Source organism: Aricia agestis, chromosome 1, assembly GCF_905147365.1.
Source record: "Aricia agestis chromosome 1, ilAriAges1.1, whole genome shotgun sequence".
In the NCBI taxonomy this organism is placed as follows: domain Eukaryota; kingdom Metazoa; phylum Arthropoda; class Insecta; order Lepidoptera; family Lycaenidae; genus Aricia; species Aricia agestis.
This window is the reverse complement of record NC_056406.1, coordinates 7,452,594-7,477,854: the sequence shown is the minus strand read 5'-3', so window position 1 is coordinate 7,477,854 and position 25,261 is coordinate 7,452,594. Positions and strand designations below refer to the sequence as shown.

At 39.1% G+C, this 25,261-nt stretch overlaps 1 protein-coding gene across 10 annotated transcripts in view; it reads right to left on the bottom strand.

Annotated features, from left to right (window-relative positions):
• The window catches only part of LOC121731645 (nucleolar protein 4), a 114,196-nt gene extending 98,728 nt beyond the window's left edge, over nt 1-15,468 (bottom strand). For all 10 annotated transcript variants that reach the window (XM_042121197.1, XM_042121204.1, XM_042121245.1 and 7 more), the window contains exons 1-2: nt 15,393-15,468; nt 14,224-14,884 (exon numbers count right to left, since the gene is read on the bottom strand). In XM_042121197.1, coding sequence (XP_041977131.1) covers nt 14,224-14,742 — 519 coding nt within the window. In that variant the 5' untranslated portion in view covers nt 14,743-14,884; nt 15,393-15,468. The remainder of the gene's footprint in view (nt 1-14,223; nt 14,885-15,392) is intronic.
• Between the last annotated feature and the right edge of the window lie 9,793 nt (nt 15,469-25,261).

Here is a 25,261-nt window from a genome sequence, read left to right as displayed (position 1 = left end):
CCTAGTTTGGGTGGGAGATATAGAGAGGGGGTCGGTCGGGACGGGTTTTGCTCGCATGAGCTGCCCAGTGATGACGGCCAAGAAGTTGGTAGAGCTGGCCAGCTTTGCCGTCGGTTGGAGCAGAGTGACCGCGCATCTTGTGGACGCGCGGCCAAGCCACTGCTTCCACTGCCTGGGGTTGGGGCACTATGCAGCTTTGTGCCCCCCCAAAATGAAGGATCGCAGTGGCTTGTGCTACCGATGTGGTACACCCGGACACACCGCGTCTGGGTGTAAGGCGAAGCATCCGAAATGCACGGTCTGTTCCGATTCGAGCAGACCTTCGGACCACGTAATGGGTGGTAAATCGTATAACCCCCCAGTAACCCGGGGAAAAGTTTCCTCCTCTGAGAGGGGACAGGCGGCGCCGGAAGCTGATATATCTGAATAATGCCAGAACATCTCAGCTTCCTTCAGGCCAACGTAAACCACTCCGCTGCGGCTCAGGACCTCTTCCTGCAGACCGTAGCGGAGTGGAGTGTTGACGTGGCGGTGGTCTCGGAGCCGTATTACGTTCCTCCTCAGCCACATTGGGCTGGGGACGATGAGAGCTCCGTCGCCGTTGTGGTGAGGCCAGGCGCTGGACCCCCCCTCATACCCAGAATGAGGGGCCCCGGGTACGTGGTGGCGGCTTGGGGAGAGTATGCCGTCGTCGGGGTTTACTTCTCCCCAAATCGCAATCTTGCCGCCCTAGAGCAGTTCCTCGATGCTCTAGGGCCGCTGATCAGGAGGCTAGCCCTCCTCCCCGTCATAGTGGCAGGGGACTTCAACGCCAAGTCCTCGGCGTGGGGTTCCCCGGTCACTGATCCGAAGGGGAGGGAAGTGGAGGAGTGGGCTTTAGCCTCGGGACTGTCCCTATTGAACACGCCGAACAAAAAAAAAACGCCGATTAGGTACTCAAAACTAGTTCGATATGGGACAGGGGACAGTACACCAATGCTTAACAGCATCCAACTATAATTCAAACAATAGTTAGTAGTAGAAGTTCTAGAAATTTCTAGTTCTTGAAGACAATCATAAAAGTTGAGGTAAAGATTCAGTATTCACCTAAAATCTATAATCTTAGAGATTTTAGCCCGGCCGCACATTGTCCGAAATTTCTGATCAGAAACATTTGAACGTCGGCCGGACCGCCATGACACCGCACACTATCCGAAATTTATCGTAGTTCGAGCTCACTCGGCTCAGTACAGAATGTAAGAGAGAGAGCGATCCGATTTTCTGATCAGAAACATTTGAACCGCTACCGATCGACGTCATCTGACATAAAAATTGCGGACGCCTGCCGGAACGCAATTAAAAATTTCTGCCATCCGATAGACGGCATCTGATAAGTCATCCAGACCGGACGTCAGACACAAAATATATGAGTAGAGTGCGTTTCGACGGGCGTCTGATATTATGTGTCAGATGATGTCGATCGGATGGAAGTTTAAATGTTTCTGATCAGAAAATCGGATCACGCTCTCTGTGCGGCCGGGTTTAATGATAAAAAACTTTAATAATGCTGTAGAGTGTAGAGTATAGACTAAAATATAACCGACGCACATTATAACCGATATAGAGCCACATATACATCAACAGTGGGGTAACAATACAAAAAGACCTAATTCGAATTTGGAGCACAAACGTTCGGGAACGCTCCGGGATACATTATTCAAAATTAAAAGTGAATTAGACCGGGAACATGACACGGGCGGACTTTAAAATGGCTGCCTAAAATGAGTCACGTGCACAAAAACATCCATCTTTACGGAGATTTTTAACATAAGTATACGTATCACATAATACAATACATGACCTCGATCGTGGGAATGGCAGACACAATAGATTTTCAATTGTTATGCGACAGCCGGGTGCCGCTTGGGGATTGATGAATGATGGGTTAATAGTACAAATTAGAGAGACAAAGTCTGGGGACATCGTGATTAGTGATGGTTAATATAACGTATAGCTGATAAAAATAGCGCGCTAGTTCTTCGCAACGAATAGCGCGCGCTATAAATCTATGCATAAGACGCTACGTTATAACGTACCGCGCGTAGAAGAAATCGTTTGTCGTCGACAGAAGTGGCGCAATTAATATTTTTAAATGTAAATAAAATGTAAAAAAAACTGACATTGTAAAAAAAGATGTAAAAATATGTACATATTATGTAGTATCAAAAAAGAAAAAAAAAGATTTAAAGCCTTTTTAAATAATAAAATTGTATATATATACAACCTAACCCTAACATAAACCTTAACCAATTTATGTACAGGATACATATTATATACTTAATGAACTTTGAAATACGCCTCTAATTTTTCTAATCATGTTTGTTCAAATATAATATCAATACAGAGTTAAAATTAATATTTGCAACATAATTAATATACTTAACCAAATAATGCATTATTAAATTAACAATTATATTATTCTAAATATGTAACAAACACGTTATATTATATTATTAACTCACCCACCGCGTTATAATTATTGTAGACGTTACGCATCATCATAATATTATGATTGATATAACATAAAGAAAGAATTTCAATAACGTCGGTAACTTTACAACGCGTCCAGAATCGAGATTTCATTCGATATAACGTAGCGTCAAAACTAGCTCGCTTGAAATTCGTTAGAACGTAGCGTCAAAACTAGCGCGCTTGAAATTCGTTAGAACGTAGCGTCAAAACTAGCGCGCTTGAAATTCGTTATAACGTAGCGTCAAAGCAAGCGCGCTTGAAAGAATCGGGATTTCATTCGTTATAACGTAGCGTCAAAACTAGCGCGCTTGAAAAATGTAGCATATTCTATATAGCGTGTTATAAAAATATAGCCGTTAGGAACACCACTGATCGTGATTATTTAGATTAATCTACTTTTTTTAGAAGAAGTCCGAAAAGAATTCCGTGTGTATGTGAACATAATATGGAATACATTGTATACTTACCTATAATAAGCGTTTCTGAAGTACTTAGGATTTAGGGACAAATATTACTACTATGTGGCACACAAGGTTGTCTCAACTGTCCAGTGGCTTATAATAGCGGACGGGATTTGGTCTATTTGCGTTGGTGTCTACCTGCAGGCTGCAACCTTGTGTATATTTGGTAAGAGACCGGAGTTTGCGCTGTGCATGTCAATGACCTTGCACTGCTCATACACTTATGACGCCCTAGTATCTGGAGGAAAATTTAAGATGGAGCTATCGTGGAAAGAGCAAGCAAGCAAATAAATAAAATTGTAGTATCGCTTTTGCTCTCTGTAGAGGTTCCAGCTTGTTGAGTCTGTGTTCAGTTTCTTTCTTTTCTTCAAAATGTTTTGTTTTTTATGGTCCCCTGTTTTGAAAAAAAAATCGGGATCGTTAGCAGAAATAAATGCAGCTAGTTTAACAAACTGCCTTATTGGATATCTATAAAAGCCACCCGAACTCACTCAAATTAACACTCCATCATAAAAAAGCAGTAAAGTATGTTATATGCGATCATTACAGCGAGCAGACGCACGGCAGCCGTCAAATTGATAAGTTGATAACCGACCCTCGGGACCGGGATCTAGCCTCCGCAACCCAGCCAGGCCGGTAGAGTTGGGAAGTTATATCGGTGAAACTGTCGATGAGATTAACCATCAAATTAAGTGAGCTACAGCTATAGCTGTAGACTTGAAGCTGATAGATAATGAATAATGTTGGACGGATAGATCATTGCATCTTGTGAGAAATAATGGTGAATGTTACCATCAAAATGGTTCAATGAAGTCAATGGGTCACATATTATTTCATATTCATACGTATTTGTTATTATAATATTTTTATTTAGTCTTATATTTTACCCCTCTACCTCTAGAATCAATGTTTCACAAGGCGTTGGTAAAATAGGATCATAAAACCTCTGACAAACCAAGTAAGTTTCCAGCCTTTCACAGGTACTACAACTATAATTATAATATGAGCTAACAGAAATATTCAGTTTTATTTTAACAAAAAAACGTTGTGGGGTTTAAAAACGTTCCCATCCCTAGCGACCTGATCCCGCAATCTCGGCCCCGGAGCTTATCCGTGAAAGAAAGCTGGTTTTTAGTGCGACCGCCCGTTTATTATTTTATGTAAATCGTAGAACGGCGACGAATGAAAGGATAACATTTCTACGTCAACGTTTTTTTGTTTTCCTGGACGTAACGTAGGGTGAGAACTTTGTTTTATGAAATTATAAAGGGTTCAGAACCATAGGGCGAAGGGGATATTAATTATTTTAAGGTCAGATATCTTTGATCATGTTTAAAATACACGTCTCTAAGCTTTAACACCAAACAAACGTGAAAGAGATCTTACAGGTTTTATACTTTCCAGATTCAGATTATCGATTCATAAACGATTTGCTAGGAAAACGTAAAGTAAATTGCGTTTTAAATGAAATCTTGGTGTTAATAATTTTTAATTTCAAGCTTAATTTTACTAAGTAAGCTGGCGGCACAAAAATACCCCGGGTGATAGTGGAATCGTCCGGGGCGGGCGGAGGGGACGTTAATTGGGGTGCGAATTCGCTCCAGGCCTCGCCCAGGAGATCACGTTTTGCCTCACCGCCGCGCCCGCCTCATGGAAGATTAGAAACCCCGGTTTATATTGAAATACTATCATGAGTTTAACGCAAAATTTTCGCAAACTTGTTAATTAGTCGAAAGTCGTTTGATCCTTCAATATTTAAAATATATACAAAATACTGCTTTAAATGAAGTTTGAACCCCCAATAAATCGTGTCAAGAATAGAATGGTAAAAGCAACATGGTTTTAAAAATTTCAAGGTTTACCCTCCTAACACTTTGGGCGCATAAATCATTCGATATTCAAAAATGTGAAAATTTTGTTTTCTTTTCGATGTTGTAGTTCGGGCGCGGGCAGCGCGCAGCGGCAGCCGGCACGTTCGCCATTTTACGTCGCATTTTTACGATGTAGCCGATAACGTTTACGAGGCGCGTTGAGTGGCGTCGCCGCGACTCGACTGATTGCACACGAGGGTAGCAACCCTAGTGTTTTCTGATTGTCACACTCGATATTTCATCATTAATCATTTTTATCGGTCGGTTTTACGCTAACCGGTGCGGCATCTACAGCAATCATAGACTTAGGAATTCTCATTTTACTGAGGCTTATTTTACTCAATAAGAGATGTGGTTTTTTTAAATAATTTATTACGTTAATTAATCGCCAATATCCAAAACTAGCTACTCGTCCTTCAGTTTTATTCTTGAGGTATGATGTACGTATTACGTTAATTGGCAATTAAGTTTAATAGTAAACTTTTGTGATTCCCATAGGTTGAAATTCTATAAGCATTACATAATAGAACTAAATACATTCGAAGTGAAGTTTATAAATACATCGACACGATACGTATAGGCGTGATAAATCACATCACTATTTGGATCGTGTATCCGTGACACGTCGTCGACGACACAGCGGCGTATTTCATGCGCCCCACCGAGCCGCTATGCCCCGTGCCCCGCGTGCCCCCCGTGCCCCGTGTGCCCCAGCGTGCCCCGTGCCCCGCGTGCCCCAGCGCGCCCCGCTCTGCCCCGCCGCGCCGCGCCTCTCGAAACGCGCCGCGGTAATGAGCGAGCTTTGACGAAATGAAAAATAACGAGACGTGTACCGGACTCGCTTCACGAGCCAGCTACTTCGTCTGCTTATTGTTGCGTGCGGTGGAGGTGTTAGGCGGTAGGCGCGTCTCCCGTTTCACGTGTGCAGCTAGAAACTAATCTCCAAGAAATCACTCGTGGAGATAAAATAGGAATGTATTTAATCTCCCCGCGAGTGACCATTACGGGATAGATTTCCGGACACCAGACACGGCTATTTGACCGGATAGTCTAGAACGCGTAGTCTGGCGTGGAGTTTCCGTTCGATCGCCTTTTGAGAGAGGGATGAGAAAGTGCACCTGTGGCACAGTATAAAACTTTTGAATGGTTGATCATTCACAATAGTAATCGCAACCATACTTTCAAGGCTGTGACGTTCGACGTTGCGTAAGAAAAGGTAAAACTAATTGTCTAGAGCTCCATTTATTAAACTTTTTTCCATTACTATTATTATTACTATTGTGCGATAAATCTTAAATCTTTAAACGAGCAATTCTTGTATATAAATATATAATTGGAATCTCGGAATCGGCTCCAACGATTTTCATGAAATTTAGTATATAGGGGGTTTCGGGGGCGATAAATCGATCTAGCTAGGAATCATATTTAGAAAATGTCATTTTATTCGTGTTTTATCGAATACCGAGCAAAGCTCGGTCAAACAGCTAGTGGTGATTTAAACTAATAACTTTATACTGGTTAGGTATTCTTGAAATCGTTTACACGTTTCCTACGTCATAATATAAGGAACTCTCAGACGTTAAATGTCTAATAGCTCCAGCTCTAGCATCTAATAGCCAGCCATTTCTGAAACAGATGTCGGTAGAAACTTAAGCACTTTCTTACCTAACGCCTGGCACGTCGCAAGCCACCTGGCATAATTTCTAATTACTGACACTTTCCTCGACAGATTACATGCTTAGTCGTTCTGTTGGGCGCATTGTGTTTCATCCTGATTGATTGCAAGTGAGCCAGTTCAGACAGACATATTATCACTGTCAGACTGCAGACAGTAGATACTAGATACTAGTTATGTGTTTCGATAGATTTCGGACTATCGATTTACCTATAAATTAATCTTTTGCTGCCGGGTTTTCACAGCATGTAATGGTTATTTTTTTCTTTGTAAAAGCTAAATTTATATAGAATATAACAGAAAGTATAAATTGAAGAATGATTACGGTATAACAGCTGATATAACAGGTTGCTTTTTATGTAGACGACTTAGTTGAGGCACACAACGATGAAACTATCATTGTTGTTATATTCATCAAAACGATAATCATAGGTATAGTGCATATTATTATATAAATAATATAGAAAATAGTGCAATATATGGTCATGAAGCAGTATAATCTACACAGCCCCAGTTTATTTTTGAACGGAGGAATCGAATAGGTAAATTACAAAAACTTGTAGCGAGAGTCGAGACGAGCGAAAATGTATATAAATTAGTGAAATAAAGTTGTCCCGATAGCGGGATTCGCGGTTCGTGATGAACTTAACGACGAATAAAGTTTGCGACAGACACGAAATACACCGAGTCTCGCCACCGACGAACGTTTCCAATCTGCTGTCTAGTGAGTGTCACCACACTTTAGCGCTTTCAAGGATTTTCCTAATTTACGTGGAGAAATAAAATGAATGAATGAAGGTAGATTCTATTATTATTTATCACCACATAAAGCTTTGTAACATTCGCGTCTGTATTGTAAATAGATTCTTGTATTCCTATCTGCAATATTGAGCTACACGTTCCTTATGTAACATAAGCGAGTGATATATCAAACTCTCAACGTAATATTATATTATAGTAAAATATAATATTCCCCACGAGCGTGGCAACTGGCAGCCCTATAGCTATAGCGGTGTGTGCACAACTCGCGGCGCGGCGGGCTGGCGGGCGGTAGCGCGTCGGATGTATAAAGTGGCGCGCCGGTGGCCGCATGACATAGCTATAACTCCGCGGTACCATGACAAACAGCCGCCAGGAAGGTGTTGAGTAGTTAATGTGACTTTTTTTATTAATCTTATTTCGGTGTTGAGAAAATGTGAGATTTAGCCCCAATTTCACCAACGACCGTTAAAGTTAACGCTGGAATTAGTATCACGTTACCTCTTTCGTTTTTCTTATGAATGAAAGAGAAGACATGACATTTTAACAAGCTGTTAACACTAACAGACGTTGGTGAAATTGGGGCTTAAGGTTATTTAGATTAGTATTTCCGGGTACTACTTTCAAAATTGACTTGTTCAAATTTCAATTGATTCGATAGTTGAAAACTTTGCAATTTATGTGGCACTAAGCTATTTAGACTTATAAGTTGTAACTTAGAATGTCAGAAAACAGCATCAAATTACGCTCATTTTATATCTACTCTTATGCACTTTGTGATAGTTAATGATGGAAAAAAATATAGTTACAAAAGCCTGATGGTGTTCAACTTACAAGTTACAAGATTACATAACCCTGTAAGTTGAACACCATCAGAATTCAGAATAGCGACATCGAACGAAAGATCACATATTATGTATTTTAGCAGAAGATGCAAAAGAAATATAAAATAAAAATAATACGTTGAAATATTTCGACTCTACGTAAGTTTTGTTCCACGCCCGACACCGGAGGGCGCCGTCGCTAAAGCGCGATACTACGGGCTCGCCTCGGGCGGCGCGAACCAATTACCCGCCGCCGCCGCGCGGGCATTTACCCCCCTGCCCTTCCACCCACTTCCCCTACGCCCGTCCCCACGTTACTTATCTCTCGAGCTCGCTGCGAGCCCGGTACTCTGCCGCCCGATGAACGCCCGCAATGCGAATGCGTCGGCTTTTTGTTGTTTGCGCGTGTATCAGTCGTGTTCAAAGGGTCTTGAAAACACTCTGCTGTTTCTGAGCTTGCAATTTTCGCAGAATTCAAAGAATGATATTCAAAAGAAATATATTTAGGTACATACGCACAAATAATGTAAAAAGGGGCATCAATTTTATGCCGATAAATACGCAGAATCAATTGAAAGTGACAAAAAATCGCTGAATATACGAACAATCGTAATCGTCCCGATGAATTAAGTCTATTGTATAAATCAGATGGTCCCTCAGGATATTCAATTAATATTCTTTATGGGCCGGAGCCCGGACGGCACACCGCATCGGGTGCATTGTACGCATCAGTCCCCTGTATGTCTAGGGATTGTCCTACATAATTAAAAAGTTTGTGTCCCCTGTCCATTAATGGTGCATTAGGCTCAGCATGAACTTTTTATATTTAAAATTTTAACTTTGATTACATTATTATCAAAAATATATATTTTATTTATCTCTGTCAAATTTATAATAAGAAACTGCGACAAAGTGAAACGAATAAAAAAAAACATTTTAACAGAGAAAAGTAGTGCAACAGTTTGTAGAACTACTTAGATTTAAATTAATAATCTAAGTAGTTCTATCTTTTTTACACAATTGGATAAGGTGTATTTAATTTTCGTGTTATCAAGACGTGACGTGTTAAATGATCATCAATATTGTCGGTGCATTGAACTGTACTTGAGCGTCTGATAATATTGTAATAAATAATCACAGTATTATCATTCACCATCATAATTACTCAGAAAAGAATTACTCAGAAAGGAGAAGTTTTTAAATTCGAAAATCAAATCGAAAAAGTAACTCGTCGTGTATTAACTATGTAATATCTGCCACAGCATGACCTATCTATACTTAGAGCATACATATAGAGCAAAATATCTAACGTGAATTCCGTCGGTGGCTGAAAAGCCAAGTGGCTCCACTCGAGACGCCAGTATCAGTTATCAACAGTCGAGAGGGAAACTGAGATCACTCTGTAATATGCACTTCGGTGCAGAGGTACATTTTTTGGTATTAAATAAAGCTATTAAAAATGCAATACAGAACAATAGATTAACAGAATAACTTGAAATGAGAAAGAGGTTTGATAATCTAGAACTATTAGAGTTGCTGGAGAAAGAGGAAAAAGAAAAAAATATATACCTATAATCTTTCTCCATCAAATCTGAAAGTCCTAGATTAACGAACCTGTTTCTTGGAGAAACTGGAATGTTCTCTTATAGATAGAATTGACAATATCATAATATTATTTTAAATTTTAATATTATTAATTCTATCCATAGTAGAATATTCCAGTTTCTACAAGGTGTAACTAAACTGAGTGATAATAATGTATACAATCAGAGAAATTGATTCATATGGCACTGAGGCAGATGACCTTTCAGACCTTCGTAATTAAGTCACTTTATGTCAAACCCAGCCAGAAGATAGATCACGACTTACATTGAATTATTGACATAACTAGAGGTATGTTAGTTGGTAGACCAAATCATGTAGGTCCGTCAACTACCTAGGAATCAATTTCGTCGATGGTAAGTACAATATCAGCTTAATAATTATTATAGCAGACCGATCATCATCAATACATATTTAAGAATGTCTTGTAATTACTAATCTCGGCTCGACAAAAAGACGTCGTAAACTACATCCGCGAGAAGACCACCTACCCACCCTTGAGGATGGAGCGTCTGCACTCTCGCCACAAAGTGAATTTCAGTTCCTTTGTGGTGAGAGTGCCTACTGAAGTTTTATCCATCTTCGAGTTGGAGGATTTCTGGCCCGCCGGTGTAGTTTACCGGAGGTTTCGAGGGAGGCTCCCGAACGAAGCGCGCATCACGTCGCCGAAAGAGACTTTACGTGATAAAGTGTAGTGATTGTGTATGTGAATTTAGTGATCGAAGGTGTGAATGTGTAAATAATAATATATATATTAGGATAAAATTATTCGGCGTGCATCCGATGTCTGATTGCCATAACACAAGTTTTGACTTAGAATGGGATTAGACGACGTGATGAACGCTACCTAACTTTTATAACTATTGTATTATTAATGAATGCTTAATAAATTATTTGAATTATTTAAATCTGTGGTAGTACAATGTGCGATCGGGCCTTTAGCAATCCTTTTACAGAGGAACATCAGGCCATCAGGTCATCAGTTGCCGCTATTTATGAAGTGACCCTACAAATTACCAGGTGCCCGGAGACAATAATTGATGGTCCCCCACAGTGCGTGAACTGGCCACTATCTTAGCCGTTTACTGTAAATAAAATAACGCAGATTCTCCATAGACAGTTTCTTTTCTTGGTTTGGTAATTGGGACTTAATTTTGTACAAAGATAAATTTTTCTTTTTTCTCTTTTTCATTTACAAATTTATTACTTGCCAGTTTGCCACTAGCCATCTGTATCAAACACTGGATAAACATCTGGATTTCTGGATCAACATTTTAATAAAGAAGTTGGTTAAAAATGATAAAGTGTTCAGAATCAATTTCGCTAACAAGCGGTACCGTAGGTTTAAATTTCACAATCAACGAAATAAACAATACTCCTGGTATTTTAGCCCCTAACAAAGAATTTAAATCATTAACAAAACTCTTAAATAACGTTGGACATTTAAACAATGGCGTTCTAAAATATTAAAACATAAACTAAAAGTTCATCGACAGTGTGACCGACGCGACGCGTATATTTTTTCACCGCTCCTTTGTGCCGGGCAGCGGCCAGCCACTCGCCATCCGCTCCATAATTTACGAGGCGGCCCGCGCCGAGCGCCCGAGCCCTACCTCTCGACGTCCGCGTCCGAGCCGGCCGAGCCGTCGGACCGTCCGACCGTCGCGTTCGAACGCCCCACGTCACGCGCCCGACCGCTGCCGATTTATAGCGTAATTTTTACAATGGCCACTGCAGACTCCGGATTATAAAGTTGCTCCGATGGGCCCGCAGCCCCCACGCCGAATATCAGTATCCGTTCGGAGCGCTTTTTATCATTTTAGATACTTATCCCACCGCTTCGCCCGCATCGTATTTTAATCTAAAATCGAACTGGCATTTTGTATTTTTTGTACTGATTCTTATGTTAAAATGAAATTATTTTCTTTTATCTAAATTCTAAACTGTATTAACCTCAAATCACTTGAAATCGGCTGAAGCTATTTGGAATTCCTCACACTATCTCCACAATGATACTGCATGGGGCAGTGAATTTGTAGGCGGGTTGCATGCGTACGATTTCAAAAAGCGTAAAACTGGTCACAAACGTGACGCGAATGTCGGACGAATAGAATCAACTTTATTGAGAAAGGTCCCCCTCACATCTATTTAAAAGACGCAGCTCATATGATTTGAATAAAGAGATGAAGGGTTGAGATTTGTGCACAAAAGTAGTTTTAATGTTGGTTGGGCATTATTTATAATTCAGATAGGAAATCCAATTTAAAATAATTTTTGACTCTATAATAATATTTTATACATAAGTAGTATCAAAGATTCTTTTAAATTGCATACATTGAAATAAAAAATAAGTGTTTTTAAAAGAGCTAGTTGTAGCATAACAATATTTAGCTGATTGAAGGCACTATGTGACAAACAGCTAGTATAATGGTACTATTTTTCTAGTAACCTCAGCAAGTAATACAGATAAAGCAGCATTACGGTAGTAGCACGACCCGCAGTAAGATTATCTTAATCGCTCAGTTGACTCATCAGAGAACCAACACACTGCAAGTAATGGTCATTGCTGGCACGACACGAACTCAGCCGCACTAACTGAATAACGAATATCTCTATATCTAGTATATATTCTGTACTCTGTACACAAGACATTAGTGGTCGCTGGTGATCAAAACTCAGTCCTGTCTGACTAAGTTTAAGGTTTCATGTTAACAATTAGACTAATCTTTGATTTTGGACTAAGTATAGGAAAAACCTGGAGTGTAGATATTGTTTCCAAGTTTATTCCAAGACTAATTCTAGGATAATCGATAAAAGTGACCACCAATTGTAAATAATTCATCGATATTTTCGATACAAATTAACAGGAAAGCATAAAACGTTAGGAGGTTAACATCAAACGAAGCACGGAGAATCGATCGCCGCTTATCACACGTATCGGCGTTTGTGGCCGCGGCCGACCATTGTTCGTTTTTGCTCGAACCGGGCCGCGGTCTGTTCGTCGAATATAAAATAAATGAGAGCGTTCGCTGCAGGCGCGGATGCAGGCTGATCGCATAGATATTGGTCGCCCGAATCCCGGGAGCACCTCTTAAAATTTCATTGGCTCGTTCGGCAATGCGAATTCAACCAAAATCATTGACTAACGGTAATATAGACTGCGGAACTTTCGTGAGGCCTAAAACCTTTAAGTGAAAATATAGGAAATCGATCTGAAATCCCAACAAAATAGTATGTCGAAATAGATAAAAAATTGTCTCAAAACTTGTACAGTGTCAATCAGTAAATACAATACACAATGCTCGTCAATTTATGTAGTTAGCACTCGAACTCTGCAGCTAGGAGCCTACGACGTGCGGTCAACCAACAAGTGTCTTTCCGAAGCAGAAATCCAATAAGACAAGTGCGAGCAGTGCGATAGAGACAGCGGCACCCGATTGCGATTGTGAGGACTATGGACGTGGGGATAGAGGAGGATACTGCCATTGTAGCAGCTATTGAAACTTACTGATGAGGGATGAGCACTTACTGTCTCAAAATTAGCAGGCTGCCAAAACATCCAAGAGATTTTAGTATTACAACGAATTTATGGGTTAAAAATGTTACTTGACACAATAGTACAATAGTACTGTCGGCAAGCGCAACACGATTCGATTTTATTTGCATAATATGCATATCGGAATATTGTTACTTCCGATAAGGAGTTTTTATTGGTTTTCTTATTATTTCTAGTTTATTTTCTACTGCAAAAATAAAATACAATGCCTACTCTATAAGTTATATAATATTATATATACTTAATATTAAAAATCTATTCTTCTTGGAAAATTTAAGTCACTTATAACTCAATAAGTCATAACTCATAACTCATGAGCGAGGTGCGAGTTGCGACATTAAGGTATCCTCTTCCAAAATTTTGATTTTGAAAGAGTGGTAAAGTCGCGCCGATGGGTTGGTAAAGGAAATATATTTTATTGAGAAATTCATTTAATATTATTTATGTATTATATTAATATCAATTTCTTAACCACCGGTGATGCAATACTAATAGTGTTCAAAAGACAACTGACGATTGCTTGAAACATCGCATTATATGACAATGATGATCATATTCCCATCACAAATGCCATAATTGACCATTCCCACGCACGCATGGTTGACCATGATGCGACGGGACGGCCGCGCCATGGATCAAGCCGGGAGATCAAAAGCATACAAGTTGATTGCATCTAGACATTTCCAACAAATAAACTACTACCCAAATCTTAGATACTGACTAAACTACGTGTACTGCAATCATTATATTATCTCTGTCCTGCAGAAAATATTCGCATTTCGCCATTCTTAGCTGCTCAATTAAAGTTATTTACTTACACCAAATAAAAAAAGGGTTTGCGTTTTTGCCTAATCTCCAAGAGATCGCCGCCGGTCGCTTCCTTCAAGTTCTACTGATCGGTTAGATGAAGTCTGCGGTCTAATAATGCTAGTTCCTGGAATACAAAAGCTAAATAGCGACTTACCTTTAAAGGAGGGGTCGGTATGTATAGTGGTGGATCATTCTGGGATCCCGTGTAGATCTCCAGGCCGTCTGGGCCTCTCGCGCATCCTTCGGAGTCAACGATGCTGTATCTGCACACTATCCCATCAGCCGGCTTGGCATCGTAGCCCGGAGGCTTGCCAACATGAAACCCCTTCGCTTTTACCCAAAAACGAAATTTGGAGCTATCCGAACTATTGCACTCCTCCCCTCGAAGCGTGCGCAGGATTCTGGCGTACTTCTTCAGAGTTATCGTCTTTGTCTTGGCTAAATCGCCGTACGTTTGGATAACCCAGGGCTGATATGTCGTGAAGAGATCTACTTTTGGGTCCCCAGTTTGTATTTTGGGTCTCTTGTTATTGTTTTGCTCGTTCCTCTTATCGGATTTCGAGCTGCTCGGAGTCGACTTTCGTTTCGATGGTTTCTTGGGTGTTTTCTCTGGTATAGCCTCTTGAGTGAGTTTCTTCCTAAGTCCACGATCCTTTATCATGGCCGCCGCCATTTTAACAACGGTTTGATCACTGATATGTAACAACTGATCCAAATGTCACTGCTTCACATTTAACATAATAAATGTCCACGTGATGTTAGTTTATAATTTAATCATCCTTAGTCACAGTTTAACCAGTGAATAGCCACGCCGACTGAAATAATTTCAAAATTAAAATGAGGTAGGTTCATAAGCGAAATCGTTATACATATTTGAAGGGACATGGGTAGGTACTTGATAAATTAAAACATTCGAGTAACAATATTTACTCTCGAGAATCGTTAATTTATTATTTTAGAGAAAGTTAAGGATTCCGAAAGTTTCAGAATCGCGTGCGTAAAACTTCACGAAGGAGAAGTTTTGACTGCCAAGTTCCCGACGCGCGGCGGCCTAAAGGACTTTATAAACTTTTGCTAACAACGACGTCTCATAGAAATGAGATACCATTATCTTAGCAACTTTGCTCGGTAATCGGAACTGTACTCATTACTAAAAAAAAAAACAACAAAATTTTTGTAGTTTTTTTTTAAATATTATTAGTACTTACTAGACATATTTTTCTATTATTTAATTAATCTAAGTCCTTTTTGATAAGAAACGAATGAAAGTGAGAGGATCGATCATCGGTATGAACCTAACTATAAAATGTAAAGTGAAACTACCGAGTATAGCCGGCGCGATGTCGGGATGCCTAAACAATGACGTAAGCCCCCGCTCAGCACGACCGCTCGCGAAGCGCGTTCGCGGAGTACTGGCCTGGCTTTACTGGCGAGTGGCGGTCGGCGGGTGTCGGCAAGCGTCACGCGATATCGCGGGACCGGGCCGGGACGCGGGCACGTGCGGGCCGGCCCGGCGACGCTAATTGCCCGCAAAACAATCCGCCCGATCGGCCCCGGCCCGATAATGCGCACTTGCACGTCCTTGCGATAACGCTAAAGTATAGACGCGGCGAACGACGCCCACGAGTGTTCACGAGTGTTCGCGATAAGCTGTAGTTTCTTTCTTTGATTCAGCTGTACTCTAGCTCTTGTTATAATAATAATTATGTCTTGAGTAGGTATTTAAAAAAAATCGGCCAAAAAGTTGTGTATTGTATGGGAGCCCCCCTTTTTAAATAATATTTTAATTTCATTAATAATTGTTAAAGTACACAAAGTACACATAATTAAGGATTCCCGATTCTGTGAAAATTTCTTCTGCCTGCCTCTTGTCGTAACCTGTATTAGCTCCGTGATCGTTACAGATATCGAGCAAAAAAAAAATCGGCCAAGTGCGAGTCGGGATCACTCACGAAGGGTTTCGTACCATTACAGATAGAAATCAGAAAGTATGCAAAAAATGGTGTATTTTGTATGGGATTACCCTTAAATATTTATTTTATTTAAATTTTATTATAAATAATTAAATTACAAATATAATTAAGGGTTTCGTGAAAATTTAAAGCGTTTAGCTGTTACCATTATTGATTACGAGCAAAAAAAAAGACAAAAAAAAAAAACGTTTGTTGTATGGAAGCCCCACTTGAATATTAATTTTATTTTGATTTTAGTATATTTTGTTGTTATAGCGGCACCGGAAATATACAATCTGTGAAAATTTCAGAACTCTAGCTATAGCGGTTCTTGAGATACAGCCTGGAGACAGACAGACGGACAGACAAACATCGAAGTCTCATGAATAGGGTCCCGTTTTTACCCTTTGGGTACGGAACCCTAAAAAGGCCAAAAAAAACATGTTTGTTGTATGGGAGCCCCTCTTAAATATTAATTTCATTTAGTAAGTATAAATTATTTGTTGTTATAGCGGCAAGTGGCAACTCATAATTACTTAAATGTAACACAATCTGTGAAAATTTCAGAACTCTAGCTATAACGGTTTACTTATGGTCCCGTTTTTACCCTTTGGGTACGGAACCCTAAAAATGTCAACCTTTCCTAATCGTTTATTATGAAAAGTTGACATTTTTGATAATAAGAAACCAATGCCATAGCCAATGCGTGAAATAAACAAAACCAAATTATTGCTGTTCTAACAGAAAATCTTTGTCAATAATAATAATACCACATTGGCTCTGGCTAGGTGACTGCTTGCGACCGGCGCGAGTCGCGACGCCGCGCCGCGGCACTCGGCAGTCACTTCGGTTGCTATTTTGATGCGCACGCGCATGTCGGAGCTCAGCGCGCGCGAGGTGCGCCTCCATTTGGAGATTGCGCGAAGTGTGCGCATAATACTAGGACATCATGAGCGGAACGGTGTTATCATCTTCGTGCTACAGTAATTAAAGAATGAAAAATCGTCTATTCTGTCGTACAAAACGGAAATCGTCTATGGTATAAGTAACAAAACTACAACTTAACATTCTGTGAAAGTAGTTATTTTGTTATTTGTTACGGCTTAGATTAAATTAGATTTGAATGGAGTATAAAAAAATAACATTAAAGCTAGTGCAGTAGTCGGTCTACTAGTCAGCTAACTAGTACTAGTAGTAGTCTTGATTTTAGAAGCAACATATTATTATACACGAAGCTTGATCTAGTAACTAGTAAATAAATTCAACAATAATCCTAACTTAGTACTCGTAATTTATAAATTATAACTCGTAAGTCATAGTCCAGTGTTGCCAACTAGTCAAAACGTTTTCCTCCTAAAGCAACTTCAAAACCCACTAAATTTCAACCAAAACTCCCCAAAAAATCAAAATATTTAAAATTTCTTGGCGTATGTTCTACTTAGCGCTCAAAACACAGAAATACACCTTCAGTCCTTCAACAGGCCAAACAAACAAACATGCCAGCAGTTTTTAAATACATACTTCAATCTTTTTTTTCATTACATACAACGACAACAAAATATATAATAATCTGTCAGCCTACTGTCAGCAGGTACGATTCAAAAGACTATAGCGACATGTGCTTTGTGCGACAGTTCCACCTTAAAGGTGGCTTTCGGATCTATGCCGCAAGCGACCGCGACCGGTAAAAATTCAAATAAAATGCTTCTTTATGACATAGAATATAGGTATGAGTAATTTTCTACTGACATTTGCGTGGCGACCCATGCTGCCGCCGGCGGCGGCGTAAAAGCTAGTGGTTGAGTAAAATGAAACCTATAGGTTTAATTTTACTAGGCTATAGCCTATGTCATAAAGTGGCATTTCGTTTGAATTTTTGTCCGTCGCGGTCGCTGGCGGCAAAGTTCCGAGCCAATTTAAGGTTGTTATTAAAAAAAATTCCATTCTTCAAAATTTTTATCCCCAAAAATATCCCCAAAATATTTTACCCCCTAAAAACCCACTAAATTTATTTTTTCCCACTAAATTTAGTGGGAAATCCCCATAGTTGGCAACACTGTCGTAGTCGTAAGTCATATACCTAGTTTGCGAAATCAATGTCGATCAATTTTAATAATAGTCGATGGTCAAGGATCACGAAGTTAACGAACGATCGCTTCTTTATCGATATCGTTCGTGTCTCAGACGGGACTTGTGACTTTATTGCGTCATTAGTTCGAATTAGTACTAGGGCACCATCAAGAGTGAAGAGAAATCATGCTTCATATTTTTGTTGCCCTTGATCAATCATAGGTGTCGCTAGTCTCTTAAATCTCGACTAATTTTATTGAATTATTTTTGTCAAAATATTATCTAAGTTTGTCAAAATAATATTTTAATATATAAATTGAATTATTTTTAAGTTTTATCAAGCAAAATGTTAGTAGCAAAATCGATATTATTATGGTGTTGTTATGATAAATATAGTACGATAAAATAACTTTGATCGTTTGATGCCTCCGAGTTTTAGTTTTTCTGACGTTATTTCTAGGTGTTAAAAAAACTTAATAATATTATTATCAATATAATTTAACATCGGCTTATTTAAATTTAAAAATAATAGAGCCATCAGACAAGGGCCAAGGCAACTAGCGTTGCCAAGATAATAATAGAGGTAGAACTAGATAACCATTTAATTATTCGTTTCAGTTGAGAGTTGAGACCTCAGTGGATCCAGTCTGGGGATAAAGTGAAGATGAGACAATGTTAAATGACCTGTTTCCTCTTAAGTCTTAACACGAGTGGCGGGCCCAGCTGGTTTTTACATAGCTGCATAATATTGTAGTGTAAATAATGTACACGGCAGCGGTAGTTTTGATGTTAGCAGTATTGTTATCGCGCAGTACATAAGGCCGGGCGGCGGAGGGGGGAGGCGCGCTGCGGGGGGCGCGCGGGGGCGGCGTGTAGGTGAGGTTATGGTGTACGGGACGCTGGCGGGCGGGCCGCGGCGCGCCTCGGTGAATCATTGGGTAATGTAGCGCGAGCTGAGCAGAACGATTTGATGCTTGAATTATTAATTTGTTTGATATTATTTTTATTATCTGGCATTTTGATATTGCGCAAAGAATTGGGGTGGGGGTGCCAACTGCCAGTACTGTGTCATCATTATTGACCATTCACTACTATAATGAACGAAAATCTGTGTATCTTCAACAAGAAAATTGTAGTCTGCAGTCTGCACTCTCAGTCTCAGATAGTCTCAGATAGCAGTATACCGACGTCAAACGCTACGTCCTAAAAAGTTTATCAGTTATATGTTTAATTTATTGTTTGAAAATTGAAGTTTTAAAGTCCGCGTCGTGTCCGTATCACATCCTCACTCGGAGGTCTTTAGTAGGTGTTTTCCCAGTCCTTACTGCTAAAACACCTACTAAAGACGTGTTCACACTCAGCTCCGTACTGAATTCTAGCAAGTAGCGTAATAATTTATATTAAATTAAATAATTTATATTTATCAAGTATCAAGACGTGGACATCGCAGTGGAGTCGGTTGCGAGCGGTGAGTGGCGCTCGACGCGGCGGCTTTGTTCCCGGGCAGCCGACGCGCCGCGCCCGACACAGGGCTGCCGCTTTATTAATCATGCTCTATTATTTATTTTTCATATTTCTATAGGTAGGTACGTAACTACGTATAAGCCGGGTGTGCCGCATAATAGATGAGAGACATGTTACGCCTTTTTGTGTTACACATTTTTTTCTAATTAGACACGAATACACGGTACACGATATAAGGTGTTGCTTCAGTTCAGCTTTGTACGCGTGCGGCGTGATAGAATGAGTGGCATTTGATAATTCATGAGATGTAAACTGAAGTCTGAAAGTGTTTATATTCTCTAGAGTGGGGTGATGGGAGCAGTCCCATCATTTGTAAATTGCAATCGCTAGAAATAAGAATATGAAACATTTTTAAGTACTAAATTACCAATTACTATATTTATTGCTAATAATTTTGCATTTAAGAGGAGTCCACACCGCCCTTTTTTCCATACAAACGTTGCCCTCTGTTTCCTCCCTGGATAATTCTAGTAGAGTTATAATTTTTTTCCTGAATATCTACGGCCACTAATACAATGTCCCTATGTTTTCTTTTTTTTTTCATAATTTAATTATTAAATAAGATATGAAGTTCAAAAACCCAAAAAAATGGCCAGATTTTCCGCTGTTTGAACACTGCATTTTTTCCATCACATCCAGAAAACAGATTTGGCTAGATTATACAAAAAAAAAATAAAACATAGGAACACAGCTCAAGCCTTTCTTTAATCATTAATGAAAAAAGTACTTAAATCGGTTAAGTTTTGGAGAAGGAATCAGGGGACAACGAATCGTTGATTTTCTGGATTTTCTGCAGTTGTCTCTGTCGCGTTCTGCGGTATAGGCTTGAGGTAAGGGAGACAGCAGCTATAGATATTACACGTACTTTTTTTTTCATTTCTCTAGCCCCTGGTGTATCCTCTTAATGTGATTGGTGGGATTAGTGATATGACAAAAGGATGGGGAGTATGGAGACAGAAATTGAGGTTTCTATGTAGCCCCGGGGTCAGAGCAGGCAGGTTGGTGACCCCAGTCAGCACCAACAGGTCTTTACTATATGTGTTTCTAAGTAGCAACAAAATATATAGAGCAAGTAAAAAGCTCATGGCAATATTTTTAAAGTTATAAAATAATCGAGCAACCCTGGTCTTGACGGCCGATAGCAATATCGCTGAGTGCGCGCGGCGCTGCGGCGGGCACGAGAGCGACTCTGCGCCTAATTTACTCCGCTAACGCCTGCCGCCGCTGTCGACCTGGTACACTCCACGAGAAATAACTTACTCCGTTCATTTTACTTTCAACTAAACTAGTTAGACTAATCCGAATACGTTGAGTTGAGACAGATTGAAGCGTCTGGGAATGCTGAATTCATCTTTATGTAAGCAGTCGGCTGCCTACATACTAGTAACTGTACAAATGTACATGTCTAATTTTTTGATATATGAAATCTGATTTTTTCTAGCCTTAGGGTAAATAGTGAGAAATTTTAATTTCTGTAAACTTCTGTATAAAATGTACACTAAACCTAGCACACGAAAGTTCAACAAGTGGTCAAGCCCTTACTCTATAGTCTACAGGACTAGAATTTGTCTACTTTCTTGGAATTTCGTGGACTGGAACACCTAAAACTTATTTAATTTTCTATTTTCCTAAATCTTAGTTACCGTTCACCGTACAGATGATGACTGGACTCTGGAGGTAAAAAAAACATTGTTTGTTGTAACTTTTTGTTGTAAACTCCCCTTGACATTTACAAAAATGTAAGCGAGTACTAAGGCCACAGAAATAAAAAGAACATGCCTCTGCTAGTCGTTACTAAATATTGCGTGAACGCGTTGCAGAAAAACGTGCCTGGTGGCGAAATGAAATATATCTGCGCCATGGTTTTCGCGATAAGCCTAGAGCCGCGTGAGACGAGGGAGGGGTTGCCAGTGAAGTAGGAGTCATTAGGGCTGCGATCAAAATATCATAGTGGTTTGCATGTAATGTATCGCAAATTGATGCTGGATTATTCCATTACTGACAAGTGACAACGTTGCTATTTGCTTCTGTTAGCGGAAGCATGTAAAGCGAATTACTTGTTTTGACTTAGGTTAAGAAATATGGGTAAATACCTACCTCATTAGTCACTACTTTTATTTCTTGGCTTCCAAATAAACTTCAAAGAGTCCAGCTGTAGGTTCAAGTTTGCGATCAACTGATCACGTATTACAATTTTTTGTCTATTTTCAATTGGGGAATAACTTGACAAACAGTATTTGAATTAATGGCGATTCTATTACTATCTAATTATTAATACATAGTTAAAAGATGTAGGTAGAATCAGAGACCAGCCATATATTTATTACTCTATGGTAGTATCGACATTTCAAACATATTATTAGTACATCACTACGGTAAAGTAGTGCGGATGAAGCGGCGACGGGACGGGGCACATTACATACTGTTCGGCATTATTTACCTTCGAGTTTCTGTGATACTCAACCTTATATCTTCAGTATTAAGGAATTGTAAGAGGCAAAATATCTCTGAACAGTCTGAAGAGAACGGCTGATATCACAGCAGCTATAGCCTTATACATAATAAATTATGTTGGTGAGTCCCACGTACAGCTACATCATACATGTATTAATGAAACTTGTACCAGTGGTATGTGGGAGTACTTAGAACGAACTGTTACCTCAAGTAAGTAGGTATTACATATTGAAGATTTTAAGAGCACGTGAGTAAATAATTTAGGGTTAAATATATCCTGAGTCCATGTTTGGTTGAAAATTTCAACCAAAGTACACGTATTTTTTTAGCTTTAAATGTATTAGGTATACTTTACATAACTGTTATACAGATCTATAATATTTACAACGAGCTTTTGCCTGCGGCTTCGCTCGCGTTAAGAAGTATTATTATATACAAACTTTCATCTCCCATTTTAACCCCTTGGAGGTAGAATTGATCAAAATCCTTTCTTAGCGGATGCCTACGTCATATCATCTACCTGCATGCCAAATTTCAGCCCGATCGGTCCAGTGGTTTGGGCTGTGCGTTGATAGATCACCATGTCAGTCAGTCACCTTTGAGTTTTATATATATAGATATGTAAGTATTTTAGTAATATAGGATAGAATATAGGTATAACTTGTAACTTGTAAGCCTAAGCCCCAATTTCACCAACGACTGTTAAAGTTAACGCCGGAATTAGTATGACGTTACCTCTTTCGATTTTCATATGAATGAAAGAGAAGACATGACATTTTAACAAGCTTTTAACACTAACAGACGTTGGTGAAATTGGGGCTAAAGCCTAAAGCTATATTTTTACTTTTTAATTAGTATTTTACCACATTTTGAATTCCATCTTAATTTTATTCGAGTATCAAAATTAGTTTGTCAACAATAAAACTAAGTACATACATAACTATAGGTAAGGTCAATGTGTCGAAGTCCATCTGGGAGGTAAGTCCGTCTAGCGGCAATAACTTCCATATTTGAACGACAAGTTTCATATGGCTCAGTGGGTAAAACAATATTGCAAAGTTAGTTTGATCTAAGAAACAAACATGTCGCTACTAACTACCTGTTATGAAAAAAACGATCTCAATTTTTTTTTTCCATTTTGTACTCGCAATCGGAGTGTAAGTCTCAGTCTTATCACATGATTAAATATTATATGGTAATATTTTGATATTATTATAATTTATTTCATCAGTATTTTTAATAGAAACAAATTGTAGAATCTCGCCGCGTTGCGATTTGCGAGTTGCGTGTGATGAGTAAACCCAAATGACATTCGACAATCGACAGTGACAAGTGACAACTGACAAATGACAAGCACGGCCTTCTTCCCGATTGGCGAATGGCGTATGACGTCAGCGAGGAGGCGTACGCGCAAGTTGCTAGACGGAGATAGATCGTCGATCGATGCTCATTGCTCTTTGCTACCTCCTCGTTACTCCTAATCCCCTAGTGCTCGGAATCAACGTGTTATGCTCCGTAACCTCGTCATAGACGGGCAAAACGGACCCTCGCGATGATGTCTGCTACGCGGCGCGCCCCACGCAGATTTGTGGATTCTTGTAAAAATTATTCTAACTAATATTACTTAATTAATAAGTATTTATAAAGTAATATAATATCTTACGGCCGTTCTACTTTAATTAGTAACGTACAGCAAACATGTTACATGTATAATAAAAAAAAAAATGTCTCTACACCATGGTGTAGAGCCATTTTATTTAAGTACTTAATGGTAACTTAACTGATGATAAGATTTTGAAATAAACTCCGTACATTTTCTGTCAAACTATTTTTTTAAATACTTACTTACAATATTATGATTTATGTCTAAGATAGACTAGTACGAGTCGGCGCATGAGTACCGAAAACTATTCCACCTCAATTTTTTATGCGATCCTCTTCAAATTGCCCTCTTGATGATATAAATGCATGTTGCCATGGCGCAACCCGGTGCCATATTGTTTAAACAAACATAGTTTAAACAATTGCAAGGAATTGTTATTTTCCAACCGGACATTTTTTTATATTCTTTATTGAAATACCAATAAAAAAGGTCCTATGACTTTTCACGATAAAGTTAATACTTATGTATTTTTAACCCTTAATTAGGCGCATCAAAAAAGTCACACAAGTAGTCGCATGGGGTCTCCACTGACCCCAAATTAATCAAAAACCTTCATTTGCCTCTATACAACTAAAAAATCCATCAATTACTGCTCTGTCTCAAAATCTCATAAATATCACTATGGTTGAGATCGAGATTTAAAAAATATATTTTTCTTGGGTCGAAAGTACCCAAATTTGAGATTTTTCAAACCTTTAAAAATATTAAATTGAACACTGAGGTAGTAAGTACTACATACGTACGTACGTAGTACATACTATGTCAGTGAGGTGGAATAGTTTTCGGTACTCATGCGCCGACTCGTGCTAGTCTATTTGGAAGTCGGTCATAAAACAGTAAAAAATGCATAACATTGTTATGTCCGCTGTGAAATATCAACTTTTTTAAGATCGCTAGCTTGACGTTAAAGTAATGGGGATGGTCCATTTTTTTTAAATTTTGCTCATTACAAAAAACATTTCGAGGAATAAGGTCAGTGATCGTTTTTCTGTATATAAACGAAAAAAATACCCATTAGTTACTTATATTTTTGAACAAATATGTTTAACCTTTGTTTGACCTTCAATGGCGTTAAATTAGCAATAAATTCGACCAACATTACGTTTCGAACTTTTGGTAAGCTTCTCGTATCAGCTTTCACATAGTGAGAACTTGCATTTGACGAACCAGCCATTATAAATAAGATTGAAAGGAAATTTAAAACATACTGCAGAGGTCAATTGGCCGCCGATGATGACGTCAGAGCGAAACTTTAAAAATTTATAGAGAAAAAACTAGCCAATGAATTTTAAAATTATTTAATTTATATTCTTAAAATACCCTATTTTAACGAAAAAAAAAAGTACATGTGATTTTTTTTGGACAATGCCCATTATTGCATTTCTGTCAAACGGTGTCGCTTAGTAGAGGTGGTGGTAGGCCCCCAGTTTTGACGTACCGCCTAAAGGTAAGCGGCTACAGGTCGGTATCATACGCTACGGACGTCTTGCATCAAACGGATATTTTGTTAACGGATAATTACGATAATG